The following is a 22,733-nucleotide window of genomic DNA, read 5'->3' on the forward strand; positions in this document are numbered from 1 at the left end:
CTCAATGTTCGGGAAATTCAAAAGCATTTTGCTGTCATCAGCTCAGCTCTAGTGAGGACACACAGGAGAGGCATCACAGTGACTGGAGTGTCATGTGTCAGGAGAGCACATCACCAGACAGGAAGCTTGAAGACTCAAGCTGCTTTTTACAATAATTTGTTTTTAAGATTCCAAGGCTTCTACTAGGGCAACTGTAATCCCATTGGAGGGAAACTCTTCCAGTGACCTAGAAATCTTCCTTGGTCTCACTTTATGCTCCCACTAGAAAATGTGTTTGCCGTGAGGCTCATACTCAGAGCTTGATCTCCAAGATCCATGTGGTAGGAGTAGAGAACCAAGTCCTGAGGGTTTTGGCCTGAGTTCCATTTGTACACCGTTGTTTCTCAAGGAAAGCTCATTTGTGTTTATAGCGGAATGATATTCCAGTGTCTTCATGGACCAGTGATATTCTATTGACTTCATGGACCAGTTTATCTACCCATTCACATATATAACTTTCTACTGTATATTTTAAAATGTGTGTGTGTGTGTGTGTGTGTGTGTGTGTGTGTGTGTGCTAGTACTTGTGTGATGGTCTGAAGGTCAACTATGGCTGTCCATTCTCTCTTCCACTTCATGGGTCCTAGAGAGCCAATTCAAGTCCACATGGCAGAGGCACTTTTATGCACTGAAGTGTATCATTTGCCTTTACTGTTGTATATTTAATCAAATAATAGCAAGCTTCAGTACGCAAAAGTTGTTGAAACAATAGTGGTGAAATGATATATTGGAATAGACAGGGCAACTAAGTTGTTAGGCACTGACTACTTCAAATACACATTTAAGCAGCTCATCAAAGCAAGAGAAGCTGAGCCAAGTAGGTGGCTTTTAAAGCCCAGACTTTCAACTATAATCTCAAATCTCCTAGAAATGCATTATTTCATATCAGTAGCCTCTAGATACTTGTGGCTACTAAAACATAAATTTATTAAAAGTGGGTGAAAAAACGAGGATGTCAGTCACTCAGCTCCCTTCCCACTGCTCCGTAGCCGCCTATGGCTAATGGCTACCGTTTTGAATAGCACTCGGATGTAGAGATTTCCTTCATTGCAGAAATTGTCACTGGCTAACCCTGATTCACATAAAAGCATTCCAACTGGAGGATGGGATTGGAATTAGTTGACCAAGCTGATTCTGGTTTTTCTCTAATGCTTTAGCTCTTTTGAACCATCACCACTTTACAATAGAGGAGATGAGGGCGAGAGATTTGTTTGCTGGGGGAGAAATGTTGCTTGGATAAAAAGGCTGCCTGGACCAGGGAAGCTGGGAAATGCCCCTAGGTGACAGCCCCAGGATGCTTGTCTTGAAAGCCTGGGCCCTTGATTGGGAGTGTTAAGAAATCTTACAGAATTTTCAAGTTTTGCTAGTTGAGTTGGGAGAAGAGGCAAAGGCTTCCTCTAATTTGAGGGGATGGGATAGATGTGGAGAGGGAGTTCAACTTCTCACAGAAAAACAGAGAAGGTTGTGCCCATCCCTTTCATAAATTGCTATGGCTGTTGCATGCCAGGAATGTGACGCTTGGATGAATAGTGGACATGTGCCACAGAAACTGTAGCTAGCTCCTTGAAATTGAAATTACTGTTATTTGAAAGCAAATGGCAGTTTAAGTTTTTTTCTTTTTTTGCCAGCTTTTTGGATGTGGTCAGATCTAATGTCACTCCAATCTCCCGTGGTGGGTATGTCACACTGGCGCACAGCTTTGCAGGTTGTCACTCAATCTAGATTTTAATTTTATGTTCATTCTATTCATAGCACTTTAATGAAGTCTCAGGTTTCCCTTTGAAACAAAAGGGCTAGCAACAAAGATTGCATTAAGTCATACTTTTCCTTGATATCTAATTCAGAAATTGGCTGTTGACATTAGGTATTTTTTTAAAAATATGATTGCTAGATGCAAATGCCAAATTGCTTTGTCTGTACATTGAAACTTTAAATATTTACTTCTTACCTTTTGAAAAGCCCAAGTTTTAAAGAGACCTACTACAAAAAAGTAAACTTGACAGAGTAATACATCTACTGTAATAAGGCTTAACACATTCTCATAGAAGTTCAGTCAGGGTGTGGCCACTTGAAATATAACTGGCTATAAATACAGGCCTAGAATTCATAGCTTTCTCTAAAAATAGGCACAGAGAAAATAATATATCATCTTGCAAATTGAGCATTTGAAATGCCGGATCTTGAATGAAGATGAATTTCCATGCACTCTTTAAACCATTCTTGCCCGCTAAACAACTAGTATAAGAATAGCCAAGCTTTAATCAGTATTTAACAATTATTGGGTTTATTCAACTGGCATTACAAAGGAAAAGGCACCAACACTCTGTCCCCCTTAACAAAAGGCAGTGTATCAGATAGATGACTTTGTCATATGTGTGTGTGTGTGTGTGTATTTCAAGTGGCCACACCCTGACTGAACTTCTATGAGAATGTGTTAAGCCTTATTACAGTAGATGTATTACTCTGTCAAGTTTACTTTTTTGTAGTAGGTCTCTTTAAAACTTGGGCTTTTCAAAAGGTAAGAAGTAAATATTTAAAGTTTCAATGTACAGACAAAGCAATTTGGCATATATATATATATATATATATATATATATATATATATATATATATATATAATTTAAATAGTGTTTCCTGTTAGTAAAGTCTAGAAGAATTGATTATGGTTTCTTAGCATTAAATTGTTTTCTTAAAAGCTCTGGAAGGGGGACAGAATCAATATTAAGGCTTTTGGAATGGCAGCTTTTTCCAGAGCCCCCACCCATCCCAGCACGATTGATTACGGCTGCTTTTGTACAGGATCTAAAAGGACAATATGTATTAAAAACGTCACTCTTTGGTCTGAGCTTGAACAGTTCCAAATGGATTTCCGAGGGGGCTGCCCTACAATGTTAACACCGGAAGAAGCTGTGCATCTAGGCAGGAGAAAGGGACTTAGGTGAGCAGTGACTGGCACACACGCCAGAGAGGTTCTTCAGCCTCCAAAGCAAGGGGGGAAGAGACAAGCTGCTCTTACAAAGGCAACAGCACGCAAGGATGAGAAGCTGCAAGAAGGGGAGTCAGAAGTCTGGGTGTCTTTCAGAGCACTGGGCAGATCTAGGGAACTGGGAGCAGTGTTGAGGGATTGCTCTCCAGCCTTCAGTCTCTTAAATACCCCCACTTTGTTGTTGTGCCAAGACTACACATCTTCCTTTAGTATTTCACACATGCGGCAGTGACCCGGCTAGTCAGGCTGCGTGCTGATCTGCACCAACTCCATTTCTTGGACAATTCAGATGAAACTGAGTAGGGGCTTTCATTTTGCAAAAAGAGCATTAGATAATACCTTTTGGGTGTTACTGTTTTGACAGGTTTTCCCTGTGTAGCCAAAGTGGGACTTTAACTTGCTACTCTCCTGCCTCAGCTTCCCCCACTGCCGTCATTGTAGATGTTGGCTACTATGCCTGGCCAGTAAACATTGTTATACATACTCAATGGGGCAGTCTGTTAGTTACTTTGTATCCAGTGACGGTTCTGGTTAGAGTGGGATGTGAAGAGAGTGGCTGATGTTTTCATCATTGTGTGTAGCCAGCATCCTTGGATGCTGGATCAACAGGAAAGAAAACTTCAGTATGACTTGTGACGAAACCTGGAGGAACCAGCTGGTGGCTTCCACTGGTCTTAGATTAAGTTGGAGAAAGAAATCTTTGAGTTTCTGGGGTAATAAGACAGATATGACTCAAAGATGTACTTGTGTTCATCTGTCATATTTTTAGTAAACTAAATGTTTTATCTGTGACAAATTGGTGTTTAGGGATAATCATTCCAGTCACTACTTTTAATTACCATATATTATCCTCCTTTGGGGAGGGAACAACTGCTTCTTAAAAACACTTTCTTTAGTGTGATTCTTTAAAAAAATTAATAAACCACATAATTTTATTATTTGTTACCTCTTTTTTACCCAATTCATCCTCTCTAACCCTACAGCATAGGCTTATGTGATCTTATGAATGTCAGGGTATCTTCATAGACAGGTCTAAGTTCTGGTGGAGGCAGATCAGAAAGGGGCAGACAGATTTTGAGGGAGTTACGTTCCCTTTCAGAGTTTTGCAGACTTTGGCCAGCATGTTAGTATGCACAGCTATGAATGTTCAATGTTGGTGGAAATAATATTTATTATTGTGCATGGTTTTATTGTTCCCCTTATTTTACAAGATTGTGAATGTGCTTTTTATGTACTCACAAACCATCACTTAACACAACAGAATTGTGCCCATCCCACCCCCTTCTTTTATCTGTTAATTTTTATTTATTTATTGAGAAGTCCATGTATGCAGTATATCTTAATTACCCAGTTCTTCCTCTTTAACTTTTCCCATAATCCCTCACCACTTCTCCTGACTTTGTGTATATGTGTTTTTCTTTTTTTCTCACTGAGTCTGTTCAATGCTACCAGTATTATGTAGATAGGACCATTGCTGGAACCTGAACAACTTCTTAGGGCTTACAAACTTGAAGAAACTGATTCTTCCATCCTAGTAACCTTCACCCACTATTGGCTTCTAAGTTATAGGGATTCCTTAGGTCTCTCCCAGATTCATGTAACAGTTGTGACTGGTTTGATCTTTGGTCTCATGTATACAGTCAGAACCACTGTGAGTTCCTGTCTAACAGCTCCATCTGGAAAACAGTTTCTCAGTAGTTCTCTGCAGCTTTTGGTTCTTAAGGGCTTGTCCTCTCTCTGTGATGATCCTTGAGCCTTTGTAAGAGAGTTATGATGATAAACAGATATCCCATTTGGGGCTGAGCACTCTACAGAGTCCTCTTATTCTCTGTGCTCTGACTACTTGTTAGATTCTATAGTAACTGGTATCTACTCAGTAAGAAGCTTTTCTGAGGAGGATTGCATTCTAAAAGCTGTTTACTTCTGTAGAGGCCAACCCATGTGGCTCTCAGCTCATCCCATGAGAGAGGCAGGTCTATGTGACTTGGAGCTTATGCCCTTGTGGCAGTGTATAAAGGGAGGGCATGACCTCACCAAGGTATGGTCGTGAGGAAGGTTTTATAGATATAAGATATAGATATAAGGGAGACTCCAGCCAAAGGCATTTAGAAGAGTTCAGGAGAAGGAGAGGAAAAAAAAAATATATATATATATATATATATATATATATATATATATATATACATACATACATACATACATATATATTCAGATCCGGGCCAGCAGAACCAGGCGAGTGAGGAGAAAGAGGGGGTAATAGTGAGAGAGGAAGAGAAGAGAGGAAGACAAAGGAAACAAAGGAAAACCAAGAGAGGACATTGCCTAAATAGAAAGGTTATATATGAATGAGATGCTGTGGGGAAGGAAGTCCTGCCCTTGAGCTGGAGAAGTTTAAGATGGGGTCAGGCTGGGAAGAGCAACAAGGCACAAGAACTGAATGAGCCCCCAGGCCATCCTGGTCTTTGATGTGCTAAAGGGCAGCACAGTTAGCCATTTGTCTGTAGATACCATTGTCATTCCTATATTTAAAATATGTCTCACTATGAGAATTTTTGAGAGATACGGTGGGCTTGAATAGCTTTTCTTCCTTTGCTCTCTCCGTTTCCTCCCTTCCTCTGTCCCTCCATTTTTTTCTCTTTGTCCTTCTGCCTTCTCCTCTCTTTCTTCTCTTTCCTTCTCCCTGCTTCTTTTTCATTAGAAAGGGGCACACAGCATGTAGTCCTTGTTAGCATTTTGTCTAGATTCTACCCCACAGTTACCTGGCAACAGCTAGGTGTGCCTGACTCAACTATAAAAGAGACTGCTTGTCCCCTCCTCTCTCTCTTTCATTTTTGTCTTTTTGCTCCTGCTCTTTCCTTTTGCCCCTTCTCCCTCTTTCCTCATTCCCCTCCCCCTCTCTCTCCTTCCCCGCCCCGTGTGTGTGTGTGTGTGTGTGTGTGTGTGTGTGTGTGTGTGTGTGTGTGTGTGTGCGCGCGCGCTTTCCTGTTTCTAATACCTTCTCAACTCCTGTCCCCATGCCTTGAGTAAACTCTGTTCTATACTATACAGTCTTTTGGCTAGTCCCCCTGGGGAAGAGATGCCTTTTCCCACAAGTAACTACACATCCATCAAACATATTCCTTCTCTTCCTTATCTTTTTTATAAAACACAACAGTCTAGACAAGCCTTGAAAATTCCTTAGAATGAGCTATTAAATCCAAACCAGAGGTAGTTGGCTCCCTCTCTGTACTTAGCTTAGAATCTGTTATATGATGATATAGTTTCACAAGACATTTATGAATAAGAAATAAACTTCACATATGCCTCCCTACTATCTCCTGCCAAACTTCACCAAGAAAAAAAATCTCATTAGTTTAATTAGAATTTATTAATACTGACCTTCTCCAAACTTGGATATTTCCGGTTTAGCTCACAGTGTTTCTAAACTATGTGTGGGCTAAACTATGGTCATGTGGATGTCAAAATAAATACTTGGGAGGTAGAAGGGCAGTAATACGTATAATTACATAGCTGCAAGCATCCTGCTTTTCTCAACAATTTCAAAAAGAAGTCAGACACATAGGGGAGGGCATCTGCAAGCAGTGGACATTTTCCTTTTATGTGTCATGCATATTTATTATAACCCACTCACCATTTCTGGCACAGTTTTACTGTGCATTGCTTTAGAGATCCCTGTTTCTGTTGCCAACAAATTTAATTCAACACAAAAGGTGCTTCCCTTCTTCCCTGGCCTGGGAATCTGAAGCCACCACTGCAAATAGAAGTTATGGCTTGTCAGTGTGTTCTGTTCATGTTTTTCTTTCCTCCCTTGGTCAGATTTTCTGCAGTGGTTGTTACCAGGAAGAAAAATCTTATTTTGTTTAGGATGAGCAATAAAGCAACTGGTTTTAGGATTTGTTTGTGTGTTTGTTTGTGATGTTGGGCATCGAATCCAGGACCTTACACATGCTCAGCAACTGGTCTACCAATGAACTACTTCCTTAGCTCCAAAAGGTACTTTTTAAAAGCAGGTATATTAATTGAGATTTTAATACAGTGGTTTTAAGTTTTAGAAGTTCAGAAGGGCAACAAGTAAAAATTGTCTCCAAGTATTTTACTTTTAGTATGTTTTCTCTGTAACTATTAGAATGCGAGAGATGTGTCAATAATTTAGGTACAGAGATTTGTATGTCTTTCTTGGTTGCTTTCTGCCATGAAAATGTAGACTCTGAAAATCAAGGAATTATATTCCTAGTTTTGACGAATAATATCCTAGCCATGTGACTGTCAGCAAATGATCACATACTTGTTGGAGTAAATATCAAAATGGTAACCTTTCATCCTCACTAGTGCCAGCATCATTAAGGACACAAGGCATGTGTGGACCCAGCTGCTACTCTGCACTTTGTCCCCTAGATGGGTAGTTACCATGCCTGGTACACACACATCTCGTTCCATGGGTCCATGTGTTCTCACTCCACCCAGGCAAAAGAACCAGATCTGCACGTTCTAACTGCCTCTCAGCCATTGCTTTCACATACTGTCCCCCACGGCCCAGTAAAATCGTGACTCAATAATCAATAATTTGCCTGTCAATCAGATTTATATGTTAATTTCTCAATCCATAATTCTTCCACACAATAAGCTCTGATCCAATTGTTATGATGTAATTTGCCCTCCTACATAAGTCAGATCGTCCTATACAATTCCATCCCTTACAATATATTCACAACAACCTGTATCCATATAGAGATGTGCAGAGAGGACCATCTACGTCTGCCTCCATGTTTTTTCCTTGGTTTCCTCCTCCACCTTCTCCTCTCCCTTCCTAGACTTTTCTCTGCCTACCCTTTCGTCTCATCCAATGATAGGTTGGACCTGCCTTGCTGCATAATGACATCATCCCACACATTACCCTGTCTGTTTAATTTTTTTAAAAAAGACTTTTTCATCAAATATAAGCTGTACACAACTATTACCATTAGAAAATCATCTAGATGATTATGTTTTCTCAACGTTAATTATCTTGGGTAGGTTATGAAACTAAATTAGTCTTTAACTCCATCTGAGAGTGGCCAGATATCGATAAACATAGGAAGCCTGACACAGCTTCCAGAACTGAGATAGGATGTAGAGACAAATCTCCACTAGCCCAGTCCCCTGATATCAACAAGTGAGAGCAAGTCTTCAGCCTTCTAGCCCAGGATCAACTGACAGACCTTTGAAATGCAGAAACCTTAAAGGGCTGATAATTCTGGCTGAGCAAAGATCATCAGTCAACTATTCTGCAATGTTTCCCTTTTGGACAATATTCATCTGTAGGTGAAATAGGCAATTTCTGTCCAGTAGTTGTCTAGTCACAAGGTATAACGTCACCTAGAGGTAGAGATAATTAATATCTTGGTTAAATCCACCAAAGGGGAACTGTTATGAGCAGATATGGCTCAACAAAAGATAAATAACAATAAATGTCCTGATTTGTGGATTTCTGATGTTTTTGAAAACCATCTATCTATATAAGGTAATCCGGACTGTTATTTGCCTATTCTCAGCTATTTCTGATGAGAATATTCTCAAAATGCCTTAACGGTAAAGTAGGAGCAATGAATTTGTTATTTGGCCTCTAATTCCTATGTTTAATCATCTCAGAATTCTATAATGACATCAATAGAAGGACTGGGTCCAAACCTTGTACTTTAAAATTTTTTGTAACAAATAAGTTCTATACCAATGGAAAGATTTGGTAACTTTGGCTTAGTTACCAAATGAGATGGTGGCTGTACAAATCAATATAGCTAATTCTGCCCTGTTAAATTATGACCATTCCTAAATTCCTCATAAAAAACAACCTTAGAATAACCACCTTCAGCACCCTCCCAAAGTCCAGGGAACCAGGGCAATGGCACTTCATTGGCTTCTTCAAGCTGCACATGGGCATTGAGATAGCCCTTGGTGTTTGGTGGGGTAGAGAAAATGGGGGAGTTGAATGGCTTTAAGAAGGCCACCCAACGATTTTTATGACCTCTGATGTTGGTCCTGACTGGAACTGGCTGAAAGTCCCTGAGATCAGGAATCCAAGCAGGCCAATTCAGCATTCTGATGGCGACCTTCACCATAGCTGTACATTCTGCCATATATAAATCTCAATGCCACATTTTATCATCAAGATGTCCTTTTCTTTGATTCTCTTGAATCTCCTTTTTCAGGTGGTCTCCCTCTATCAGATCTGATCCATATAAACCCTGGAAGGCATCTAGAGCCTAATCATCCCTTTTGAAAACACAAAAACAAAACCTTTCTCCCAAAATAGCGTGTCCTTTAATCAGCAACCAGAAAAGCTTGTATCTTGTACTCTTACCCAGAGAAATAATATATCACAAAATTTAAGATGACACCCATTTTGAAAATTAAAATGATATAAAACAAATAAATAAACTAAAACACTTTCAAAACCTATTTGTAGGCTTTTAATAATCAGTCATGTCAGAAAATTCACCCAAAATTCCCATGGAGCCCATGTACAAAGAATGAGAGTTATCCTGCAGACTTTAATATGCCATCTTTAAAATAAACTTTTATTAATACCTGTCTATAGGAAGTAGGCAGCTTTTATCTATTACGCTTTCTGCTTGGAGTGTGAGACCTTCACTTACCAACCACTTCTATAATATACGTCTGTTATGCACTCTGCCTGATGCTACAGACTTCTCTTTTTAATAACCTGATTGACTTGCAAATATCACCACTCTCTACTTGGAGACAGTGACTAATTTTCCCTATCTTAGTTCCGAACCACAGATAAAAATTTTCATGTGATTTGGGTAAACTCTATACTCTCTTCTTCTAACTATAAAAACAAACTTAAACACAACTTCAATAATACCTGTCATTAAGAAGCAGGAAGCTTGTCTAATTATGATTTTAACACAAAATTCCCATGGAGCCCATGTATGTATGATTGGGATTACTCATTGTCAACTGAATTCTATACTCAAAAGACATGAGACTGGGAAACAGATACCGTTTGTGTATTCTGATGCATGGGAGTAGAAGAAAGTGGCTTCATTTGTTACATGAGCATGAAAGATTGTCTGGACACAGAAAACTGAGTTGTTATTTTAGATTTGTCTAACCAGCATGCTATTGAGCCAGCAACTATTCAGTGGAATCAATAAACAACACAGAGAAATGCTGAATAGTTTTGGAATGCTATATACTCCAGCATCCATGCAGTGAGACACTTTTTCTGAAAGCACTGAATCCTACATTCTAGTTAGTGTTCAGAGGTAACACAGCACCCTGGCAAGGTGTTTTGGCTTAGGTGTGTGTGTGTGTGTGTGTTGGCTATTGTACTGAGTTGTATTAAAGCACAATCTTACATGAGAATTTTGGCCTAGGAAATCTGCCTGCTTTTGGCTGGATGCAGTTCCCTTTTAAGCAGAGAGAGAAATGTCCTCAACTAGTGCCATGCCCTACTCACTGTTAGTTTTGAAAAACCGTTTTCAGACATTTGCATTTTTTCCGAAGATTTGTGCTTTGTTGGCTCCTTAGAGACATTTAGTTTTTCTGTAGATGAGAACATTAGGACACTATGCATCTACTTTCTCTTCTTCTTTAGCTGCTCCCTTCTTTTGTTGTTTTTAAGGCAGACTCTCACAGTGCAGCCCAGTGTGGTCTGAAGCTTGATTTGCCAGACAAACTGACCTTAAACTCTGGTCCTCTTGTCCCAGCTTCCTAAGTGCTGGGATTACACGTGAGCACCATCAGTCCTAGCACTTTGGAGACATTCTTAGTGGGTTAGGGTTTCTCCCACAAGCCTTCCTAACATTTGTAGCTAACTCAGCATGCCCTTCCATAAAGGCATAGGAATGTGGATCTATTTTTCCCAGATGTGGAGTCAAGTAGGTTGCCTTTAAGAGGCCTAAAGACTCAGCAGGTCAGGAAACTTTGACTTCTCTTTGTTGCGCCTTCTTCTCATACTGCCTCCCAGAGCACACTGGTGTTTGTGTAGGCAAGGAAGGATGCAGAAGACACTGAAGCAGGTTCTTCCACTAAGTTATATCTTCACCCAAGCTATGTTTATTAGTTTTTAAATTAACTTTTTATTAGGATACAGAATCAAGTATTTCTTTACAACATTTTCATACATATACATTATACTTTGCTCATGTTTACTCTTCTATGAGCCTTCCCCTTCCCTACATACGATTGTCCAATCCCTCACAAGTTCAAACAGACACACACACACACACACACACACACACACTACCACCACCACCCACCACTGAGCTTTCTGTATAACTAAGGACCTACAAGTACTATTTGATGTATATGAATTGTGAGTTTCTAAAGAATAGGTTTTAAGAATTTTTCCCTATGCAACTCCACATTTTCTGTGGATAGCTTAGATGGAACATGTATGGGGAAATGATATAAGCTTGGGAATTTGTTAGATAGTAGACATGTCTCTTTAAACAAACCCTTAAAATGAGTGTTTGTAAATATCCAAGGGCTCGCTCCTCTATCAGATCCACCACAGTAAAGGACAAGATTGCCTTTGTCCAATGAGTACTTCCTTTCAGTTGCATTTTAAAGATGATGTATTTCTCAAAATTAAAGATGACAGGCACCTATGGCTTTAGGCAACTCCATCTTCCATGAGGGGGATTGGATTAGTAGCATGTTAAGTAGAGAAAGAACTGTTGAGACAGTTCCTTCTGGCTCAATCTTTAGCAGGTCTCCTCTATTTCTACAGCTTCCCCCTAATCCTGGATTCATATCTTAGAGCAGCCAAGAGCGGGAATGTATGAAAGGAAAGCTTTGTTCTCTAAACCCTATTAGCCAAGGACATCAGCTCCTCCTCATAGCCATGGTGAGACCCAAATTAAACAGCCTCCGTATGAAACCCCACAGTTCCATTGTTGGCCATGGTGCTTCTCCTCCCAGACGCTTCCACCCAGTCACTCTATGGCACTGAGCCACTGAGCATGTGCAGAGCATATACTGTCAAAGGGAGTGGATGTTCATCTAGGTGGAAAATCAGTAGCTGTGAGATCCCCTAAGCATGGTTAGGGGGAATGGGGCAATTGGGAGTTCATAGAGCATTAGCTGCTACAGGTGCAAAAGATCCTGCTTGCTCTCAAAGTGAATGCTGTAGAAGGATATGGCTGACCCCCAGTTTGTTGCCACTCTTCCTGAAATCCTAGCAGGAGGGAATGATTTTAATTTAATGTCAAAAATTACTTGCATCCCAGTGGATGATGCGGAAACAAATATTTTTGGCTGCCTCCAAATACATCAGACATCTGGACAGCTCTGAACTAACTTGGCGCTATAGGACCAAAGTGGCTTCAACCAGACTCTGTCTCTAGATATCACTTGGCCCTATCTGAAGTCCTACAGTAATCAAAGCCTTGCAATCACTTCTTTGCCAGTAGCCGGTCATGCTAACCAGTGTGCTAAAATATGATGTTGCAGAGAATCCCCCTACCAGGCATTGGGACAGAATACTTGTCCTGATAACTGGGTCATTTAACACTAGAATCTTGATTAGTGTATATATATAAGAGTTAATTATCTCAGTATTAACACTGCCTTGTCAGATTTCTTTGACAAAGAAAAAAAAAAAAACAAAGAAGAGAATTAAATGCATTTGGGGTTAAGAAAAGAGAAATGGGTTTCTAAAACTTTCTTCATCCTTTAAGAACCCTGTGTCACTTAAGTAGATAGAGTGCAAAGCGTGGGAAGTGTGGGGCAGAGTTACCTCCCAGGTTTGAGTTCAAGAGCTTTTACGTCTGAGCATCCTAGAGGTCTTACAATGTATGTCACTGAAACCTGAGTCAAAGGTTGCTTGGGTCAGTGTGATTTAGTAATCTCAGTTGACAAATATTTATTGAGTACTCATGCACTTTGAGCTGGACAAAGAACAAGGTCAGATAGATTATTCTAGACCTGTATTGACACTTTGTTTTCATCCAGAGGCAAGGAGAACCCACATGAGCCAGTTAAAAACAACAGCAAACCTCTATCTTCCCTGGTGTGTGTGCTACAGAGTCAAAAGCAAGTTCACAACTAGGGGACTTACAAGAAAAATGACTAAAGAAGTCTTTGTTTTGAAAAGCAGGCAGGATTTGACAGGGCAGAGAGTTCCTTAGGTAATTTATAAAGATGAGGTTTGATCCAGACAGAACCAGCAGCAGCTCGAGGTGGGAGCACAAACTAGTTAAACAAAAGGAATGTTTTCTGGATACCTGCTGTATTCCCGGCACTAAGATTCAGTAGTGTGCAGTGGGGAGGCTTTCAGGAAGGTCTCCTTGTTGAGTCTTGGATGCCTTGTAAACCAACACTTATAAATGCTTATTTTATTTTTAATATAAAATGACAGTCCCACACACTGAGGATTTTCCTGTGTACTTTTAAGTCATCTCCTGGCAACTTATAATGACTGTGTTAATAGCTGTTGTTTACTATTCTGTATTATTCTGTATGCTCAGAACCGAGTTTATTCTTTTTATTTACTTAGTTATTTTGAGATTGGCTCTTACTATGTAACCCAGGCTACCCTCAAACTTATGATTGTCTTACCTCAGACTCAGTACCATTATGTATTTACACACACACACACACATTTTTCAACCTACAGTAGTTTAAATCCATGGATTTAAATGTGCATCCCAGAAGGGGGGGCATGTACACAGCCTTCTCCCACAAGAGAGTTGAGAATGGGGTGAGATGCATAGGACTAGAGTATGCAGGAGTCTCTACTCAGTTTGCAAGCTTTGAGAATTAAAGTGTGGAATGATCAGAGGATTTGGAAACTGGTATTTTGTAGAACTGCCTCAGATTACAGAGGGAAGCTTGAACTGTGTGGCAGGATGGCTCCAGAACATTCTTGGCAGCCATGGGAGGGGTGTTACTCATGCCTGCAAACTGGCCTGCTGGAACTGAAATCCCTACGGGCCTTGGCCGCCGAATTGCTCAGTGTGATGTCTCCAAGTCATTCCCATCCTTTGTTCCTCGGTATCAAGGCCTATGAAGATTGTGGGCTCACATTTAATGTCCCTCTGCCTCTCCAGATAGGCCCTGGAACTTGAGAGGATCAAGTGTTAATGTTCAGAGTGTGCCTGCTAGTTTTCCCAGGGAAGTTCACTCATATTGACTGCTAAAACCAGATTTTATTTTTAGTACAAATCTAGTAGAAACCAACATAGTAAGGGGAATGTTTTTTTAAAAATAATTTCTGTGAGGGACAAACATTCAATTTGATTATTAAAAATAGGACAATAATGAAATGCCATCTGCTCCATAAGCTGTTAGTCTGAGATACTGGTAGTAAAATATTAATTTACTAAATCCTTTAAAAAAAATTCTCTGCTCTGTCTGCAGTTCATGCAAGAGTGGAGTGGAATGAATTAAACCTATGCCAGACTCGGATGTCTGTGCTGCCATCTTTCTATAAGATTAGGTCACATGAGCTTCCTTGGAGGTTGGACATGAGTGTGTGTGTGTGTGTGTGTGTGTGTGTGTGTGTGTGTGTGTGTGTGTCTGTGTGTGTGTGTGTGTGTGTCTCTCTCTCTCTCTCTCTCTCTGTGTGTGTGTGTGTGTGTTCAGCCTTTGATTTCATATAAGTTGCTAGGGTATTCTACGTAAAGGGTCACTAGACAGGAGGATGCAGAAGAGAACAGTAGAACATCAGGCCTTCAATGCAGCATATGCAAAATTTGAACAGTAGCCAAAGCAAAGCCTTTCTTAATCTTACCATCCTGAATTGCTTGCTTTTCCTTTCTTAGAGAGCAGAGCTGACATCCGATAAGGACATGTACCTTGACAACAGCTCCATTGAGGAAGCTTCAGGAGTGTATCCTATTGATGATGACGACTATTCTTCTGCCTCTGGCTCGGGTAAGGCTGCCTGCTGGATGCCCTTCTCTATACCTGGGCATGCACACATTTCACTGTGCCCTCTTCCACGACAAGCACAGCTTGTGCCATGGTCGGGACCATGGTTTGGAGTTGCAAATTCCAGTTCTTTGTAATTTAAGCAATGAGAACTTTGGAATCTAACTTTGCTAATTCTCAGTTTCCTCATTTATAAAGTGGAAATAAATAACTATATCACTGAGTGAGTTAAGGATTTATCTCTGTGAAGAGACACCTGAGAGCAACTCATAAAGAAAAACATTTAATTGGATTTGGCCTACAGTGTCAGAGGCTTTGTAATGATCACCATGGCAACAACCATGGCAGTGTGCACACAGACACAGTGCTGAAGGAGCCAGAGTTCAGCACCTTGATCTGCAGGCATTAGGAGACTGTGTGCCACACTAGGTATAGCTTGACCATAGGAGACCTCAGAGCCTGCCCTCTCAGTGACATACTTCCTCTTACAAGGCCACACCTATTTCACGAAGGCCACGCCTTCTAATAGTCCACTCCCTATGGCCAAGCATTCAAACACATGAGTTTATCAGGGCTATACCTATTCAAACTCCCACAACCATATAAAAATTTTCACGAATACATGGATTTGAAGTATGTTTTAACTTTATTGTTAAAAATTTCAGATTATAGCCATAGAAACCACCCTTCAAGAAACTCTTCAAATACCAGTTTTATAAGATGTCTGCTCTGTATTAAGATTATTCACAGAAAAACAAAACTTACAGGCTTTTAAAGTGTACTGTGCATAAGTAGGAGGAACAGTACAAGCAGCCATTTAATAGACTTAGGTCTTTGACTTCTTCCGTGTATTAGTTATCTGTTGCCTCTGCAATGCTGCCTAGCAAACCACCCCAACACTCAGTACCCTCCAGCAGTGGGCATTTGGTTAATTCATTCTTCTGAACATTTTCCAGTTAGGGTCTGGCTCTACATGTGCTTGCAGCTGAAGCTTGGCTGATTTTGGCTTAGCTCTGTCATGTGTCTGGGAAAACTGAGAAGACTTGGCTTTAGTCCACATGGCCCTTTACTCTCCAGGTGGCCAGCCATATTTTCGCCGAGTGAAGCAAAAATCTAATTCTACACTTACAGTTTGGTACAGCATCCTTTCTCAGTGTGTGCATGCGTATGCATGTGGGCACTCATGTACATGTGAATATAGGAGAATGTGTGTATACATATTCATGTGTGTGTTTTGATGGTCCATTGATCAAAGCGAGATCAAAGCTTTATTATTCCTATGACCAGGTTGCTGAACAAAGAGCAGAAGGCTCTTAGTTTCAGATAATTTGTTTTGTCCTATGTGCTTATGTGTAACATAATATTTGGAATATGTAATGGAGGAGGCCAGTCACCTCATAGTTGACAGGAAGCAGATAATGCAGAAGGCAGTGATAACTAGGTATAACCTCCCAAGGCGTGCCCTGCTGTCAACATCTACTACCATCTATAATTTATAATGCTTTGCAAAATAGCACCACTAGGTAAAGACCAAGGGTTGAATACATGAGTCTATGGGGGCACATTTTATATTCAAATCATAACGCTCAGAGCCTCATGCATGCATACAGCTGAACAATGCTTTCAGCCCCAAGTTGCACCACTTAACTGAAGCAGTTATCATCACCATACAAAGGCTGTAGGCTCAAGGAGTAAATGTGCCTGGATACTCTTCCCCCAATATATTTTCCAGTGTTTCTCCTGTTCTAGGAATAGCTTCCAAGAAATGGAAAAGAGGGAAGAGCTGAATATGTAGTCAGCAGACAAACCAGAAATATCTGCTATGTAGCATATAAGAGAAGTCTTAGCAAGACCTGTCTTTCTTAGAGTGTCTATTGCAGATAAGATTTAACTATGGTAACAGTTACTATCCTGAATATGGACCAGTGCAGCTGGCCTAGGTTTCAGAATGTCCAAGAACAAGAACAAGTAATGACCAATTGTTTCTGATGACGATCTGGACTTTGAAAAGTGTTTGAGTTTGAAAATGACCAATCTGAAAAGATGAGAGGCAGTAGCTGACCTAGTAACATCCTGCTGTAAAAATAGACCTAGTTAGTTATTCAAGGGAGTGTGATTATATCTCACACATGCAGAGCAAGTGTGAAAGAGTTGCTCTCGGAAGCCCACAACACTATTAATATTTTTCACTCATGATACCTCTTTTGTTGAGCATCTCAAAAGTGCCTTGTAACTGTCATTTCAAAATGTCCTGGGAAATAATAAATCTGTGTCTTTGTGGTCTTTTATTTCTTCTCAGATCTTAGTATTCAAGGGTTGTTGGAGATCGTTAGAGGTTGCTCAACTCATTTTGTTGGCTTCTCTCAAGATCCTGTTTACATCTAGTATGAGGGAAATGGGTACATTCTCTTCTGCATCATCCAGCTATTTGGAGTGTCACATTTGAGGCCCTGAATTCAATCATCTTATGGACTAGATGGTGACAAGGCTTGAATGTGGAAAAATTTCTTCAGCCACAGATCTAACTTTAGGCAGATTTTTGCTGGAAAAAAAAAAAGAAAACAGGAAAAACAAAGAGTTGTTTTTGACTTTAGAAACTACCTTGAGCTCTGCTATGGATATTTTTTTCCACTTAGTAGTTTGTGTAAATAAAACTTGTGAAGCACTTTGTGCTGGGAAATGCCTTATCCATATAACAGCTCCATTATAAAGATATCCCTGATTTTATCATCATTTTCATTTTCACTTGAGACAATTCACGGTGCAGAGAGATGAAGGTGCTTGCTCTCACTGTGTTATGGAAGGCTGTCAGAAACCAGGAAGCAAGAAGCGCTACTTGAGAGAAGGCCTTGCCTTTCAGCCCTTTGTTGTTTTACTTCTTGTGTTGAAAAACCCCATTTTACCATTAAGAGGCTCTGCCTCACAAATGCCCAGTCCTAGCTGCAAAGACTAAAATCAGTCAGTGTTTTCCTTGATGTCCCACCTACTTCCTTTTATGCTATCAAGTAGGAAAGCAAATGGCCCAGAGCAGGATGTTTAAAGGCCCAGGGAGTACATTCCAGCAAGAAGAAGGGACCTACATTACATAAATATAGACTGAGAATGGGGACTAACAAACTGAAAGTCTTCATAAGCATTTGTGAAGCCCTCCACACCAAGGGCTAAATTTTTAGGACACACGCAGAGAAAAAGAAGTTTTTCCACACCTCAGAGAGCAAGCATTTCATTCAGAGAACTCTAGAATTTTTTTTTTTTTTTTTTTTTTTTATGTCACCGTAATGTTATGCAATTTGGGCACAACACAAGGTACTACCCAACAGGAATAAAATAGTAGACTTCTGGTTAAAGACAAGTTGAACAGAAAACCTGCCACATTCAAGATGAAGTAATATTAAAAAGAGCTGAGCATAAACTCAACAAAATGATGAGACGGTAACCCCAAGGAAAGAGGAACATAGTTGTAGACCGCCAGTCTTGGCAGACATGGAAAGACAGAGCTGGCAGTTCAGAACTGGGAAGCACTAGGGCATAATGCACAGTGCTGCAGAAGACCACACGGGCCCAGAGATGATGGCATAAATGGGAGGTAAAAATGTTGTTAGCCTCAGGGTAAATAATTTAAAATATCTTTAAGAAACAAATAGACTCTCTCTCCATCATGGGTTCACCCTCCACAGATTAGTTATTGAAAATAAAGTATGGTGTTGATCAAAGGAGTCCTAAAACAATATAGGCTCATGGGTGTCCCATGGAAATCCAAGGTAAGTTCCTATTTGCTGAAAACACCGTGCATTTTAGTCACAAAAGTGGAAGGATTTGAGCTGGGTGTGACCCAAAAGCCTCAAAGTCAAGAGGAAACAAAAACTCAGAATAAAAAGAAAGAAAAGAAAAATTTAAAAAAATGTACAGAAAAACTAATTTCAAGAGACGAGGAGATGTTTTAGTAGTAAAACAAGAAGGGGTCACAGCAAAACAGGAATGTTCATGAGAGTAGAACTCAACTGTTAGAAATAAAAAATCTTACTGGAAAATGAAGAGATGCAAAAAAATAGTTAAATTATTTATTGAACATGTATTTACTAAGTACCCTCTTTAATGTAGGAACAGACATCCTTCATGATAGAAACACCTCAATTGATAGATAGATAGATGATAGATAGATAGATAGATAGATGATAGATAGATAGATGATAGATAGATAGATGATAGATACATAGATAACAATGCTTCTATGATAGGGAGGCACTTTCCTTTATTTCTTTATCTATGTTTGCATATTTCATACATTTTGTACATTGATTTTTTTTTTCCAGTTAGAAAGCGCGTTAATCCACACAGTGCTGAGTTCTTGGCTACTGCATGTCTGCAGGGAGCCACCCTTGAACCCTCACCAACAGCCCTGTTTCTCTTGAATGTTCAGTCTCTTCTGCTATAAAATATTTTTGCCATCTCAAAAACCCAGAATTAATTAAAGCATAAAATGTGTAAACTCTCTTTCACCTGCCTGCTTCTCTCATGGCAGGCCTCTGCCTTCTCTAACATTTTATAGTCAACCTTCCCAAAGACAGTGTGGTTCTTCATCAGCTCCTGTCCTCTGTGCCCTGTATCCACCTGACCCTGCCATCTACTACTGATACTTTTTTTAAGATCATCAATGTCTTCCATCTTGGAAACATTTACAATTATTTTATTTGTAAAACATGTTCTAAGTCGTCTTGATCCATTCTGGATACTATAACAAAATACCTTGGAGTGGGTCACCTAAAAAACAGCGTAAGACACAGTTGTGCAGGTTGGGGAGTCAAAGATCAAGTCATTGGCAGATGCGTAAATATGTATTCTGCTTCAGAGGTGCTGCCTTCTTGCTGCACTTTTATTTGATAGAATAGGCAAACAAGTTCCCACTGGCCTCTTTTATAAGGTGCTAATTCATTCACAAGGGCAGATAGAACCCTCATCACCTAGTCACCTCCTTAATGTCCCTTTTTAATATTGTAGTAGAGACAACATTTCCACCAATGAACTTGGGGTGGGGCACAGCATAAGGAGAAAGCATTGTTATTAAACACATAGGCCCTGGTGGGCGGACATGTTCACACATGTGTACTAAGAATCTCGTTTAGAGGGGAGGACTAAAGCTTAGCCATAAAGGGCACTTGTTATCTGCCATTTTAGTGGAGGAGGATAAATATATTTGTTTACAATAGCACAAAAGTAGGATAACATTGGGAAGCTGTAAACTGTTAAAGAAATAGTGTTTCAAGAAGGTTTTAAGGCAGTTCACAGTGTCCAATCATGATAGGAATGTCTTAGTCAGGTTTCTATTACCATAACAAAATATCTAAAATTAGCAAGTTAATGAAGAGGAAATATCATTTGGCTCCCAGGTTTGAAGGCTTAGTCCATGGTTGAATGCCCTGTCTCTTTGGAACTGATAGCGGGAAAGCATCATGCTTGGAGTACTTTGTGGGGGTGAGTTAATAAAAGAGACACAGGAAGAGGTCATGGTCACAGTATCCTGCTGAAGGTACTGATGCCCAGTGACTGATCTTCCTGGAAACTTCACCTTTTAAAACAGCAGTTCTCAACCTGTGAGCTACAAACCCTTTGAGGGTTACGTATCATATATTCTGCATATCAGGTATTTACATTATAATTCACAACAGCAAAATTGCCGCCATAAGGCAACAACAAAATAATTTTAAGGTTGGAGGTCACCACAACACGAGGAACTGTATTTAAAGGTCTCAGCATTAGGAAGGTTGGGAATCATTGTTTTAAACGTTTCGCTACCTTCCAATAGCATTGTGCGCTGATAGTCACTCTAGCACATGGGTTGTGGGGGACATTTATCCAACCAGTACAGGAAAAGTAAGTTTAAATAGAAAGCCAGTGGATATGCCAATAAGCTATTGAATATGTAGTGGATGGCAGGGTCAGGCGGATACAGGGCACAGAGGACAGGAGCTGATGAAGAACCACACCGTCTTTGGGAAGGTTGACTATAAAATTTTAGAGAAGGTAGAGGCCTTCCATGAGATAAGCAGGCAGGTGAAAGAGAGTTCACATGTTTCATGCCTTGATTAATTCTGGGTTTTTTTGAGATGGCAAAAATGCTACATAGCAGAAGATACTGAACATGCAAGAGAAACAGGGCTGTTGGTGAGGGTTCAAGGGTGGCTCCCTGCAGACATGCAGTAGCCAAGAACTCAGCACTGTGTAGATTAACACACTCTCTCATTGAAAAAAAAATGCCGTGTACCCAGAGGCCCTAAAAACTTACTGTGCTAGAAACTAAAACCTGGCACTTGAGAGAACATGGTTCTGAACCAACATTCTGTGCCACTGCCTGATAAAGTACAAATCTGTGTCGTGAGTCACGTGATCATTTTCACTTCTTTCCCTAGGAGCAGATGAAGACATAGAGAATCCAGACCTGACAACATCCCAGCTTATTCCAAGGATCTCGCTCACTAGTGCTGCTCCCAAAGTGGAAACCATGACGTTGAAGACACAGAGCATCACGCCTGCTCAGACCAAGGTGCATGGCCTGGCTTTGTGAATACTGCAGACTTTTCACTGTACAGAACAGTTCTCTGTGAGAGAGGCCCCACATAAAATTATATCGGGGCTAATGGCCCTTCCCCTCTATTGCTGTAAATGGCTCTTTGCTCTTTCTTCCAGGATTTTACGGTTGACCTGCTTCTGTTTTTATCAGCTAGGCCTATGTCTCTTAGGACTATACAGTTTTTAACATGGCATTTTTCCTTGCAGTTTCTTTAGCCCAGTTTTCTTCATGTTAAAAACCATTGTAAACTTTAGATCCATTGGACCAGGTTAAAAGGGGACGCCGTCTTAAGGTCTCAATGAGTGTCTGTACCTGCCATTAGTGTTGCATACACTTGCTCTACTCTCAGATACATGTGTACCTGGCGTAGCTGTATTTGTTTGTTATGAGACCTTAATAAGAATGAAGCCATTGGACTTAGAAAAGGGAAAGCACCTAGGTAATGAAAACACTGAGTTTATGCTTTTTCCTTGTTAGCATTAGCTAGCCTTCCACTAATAGATACGCTATTTAATATGGAAATTGGATGTTAGGGTCCAGTGAAGGCCTAAGCATTGAATCCCGGATCTAGTCAAATTTCCTGGATCATTAGAAACATTGGATACGAATATTATGTAGTAGGCACCTGAAGCCTGCTTCCTTGTTTCACTGGGTAAACATTAGTTGGATGTGGTGCAGAAGAAGAGATCAAGCCAGTTCACCAAGTGAGCATGTGTAATAATTTAGAGGTAGACTTTACACGCTTTAGGGATGGCATGCTGTTTATGAAAACTTAACAACATAAGCATTCCGTTTTTTAGTTCACCCATCTGTTGATTTACAAATAAGATTTTGTCAAGCTCTTGCAGCATGCAGGTTTTGTGGCAGGCCTTGCGGAATAAGAAGCACCGTTGTGCTAGCAGGAACACAGGCAGGCTTTTTTTTTTTTTTTACTTAGTAGAGTACTCTGTTTCTCCTCTTCCTTGATTTTCCTACTCATGGGACTATGAAGTCATAGCTCATAGCTCCCTTCAGACATGCAGTAGCCAAGAGCTCAGCTCTGTGTGGATTAACACTCTCTCTCTTTCTCTTGGCTTGCAAGGCATTGGCACTATTGCCAGCAGAGCCATTCCACAGCTAGGAAACAGGCAGGCACTGTGTGAGAACTGGGGCAGACATACCTAGTGCTTTCTGGGAGCTGTTCCATTGGTTTCTAAGTTGAATGAATAAAAGAGGTGAGGAGAGAAGAAACAGAGAGCAGGGGGTGCTGTTGGTAGTAGGACA

At 40.3% G+C, this 22,733-nt stretch overlaps 1 protein-coding gene across 1 annotated transcript in view; it reads left to right on the plus strand.

The window, feature by feature from the left end:
• SDC2 (syndecan 2) overlaps positions 1-22,733 on the plus strand; it is a 99,892-nt gene that overhangs the window by 71,573 nt on the left and 5,586 nt on the right. Inside the window, exons 2-3 of the mRNA XM_080909364.1 lie at positions 14,794-14,905; positions 21,310-21,443. Of these exons, the coding sequence (XP_080765490.1) occupies positions 14,794-14,905; positions 21,310-21,443 (246 nt within the window). The remainder of the gene's footprint in view (positions 1-14,793; positions 14,906-21,309; positions 21,444-22,733) is intronic.

The sequence above is a fragment of the Micromys minutus genome (genome assembly GCF_963924665.1).
Source record: "Micromys minutus genome assembly, chromosome: 33".
NCBI lineage: Eukaryota > Metazoa > Chordata > Mammalia > Rodentia > Muridae > Micromys > Micromys minutus.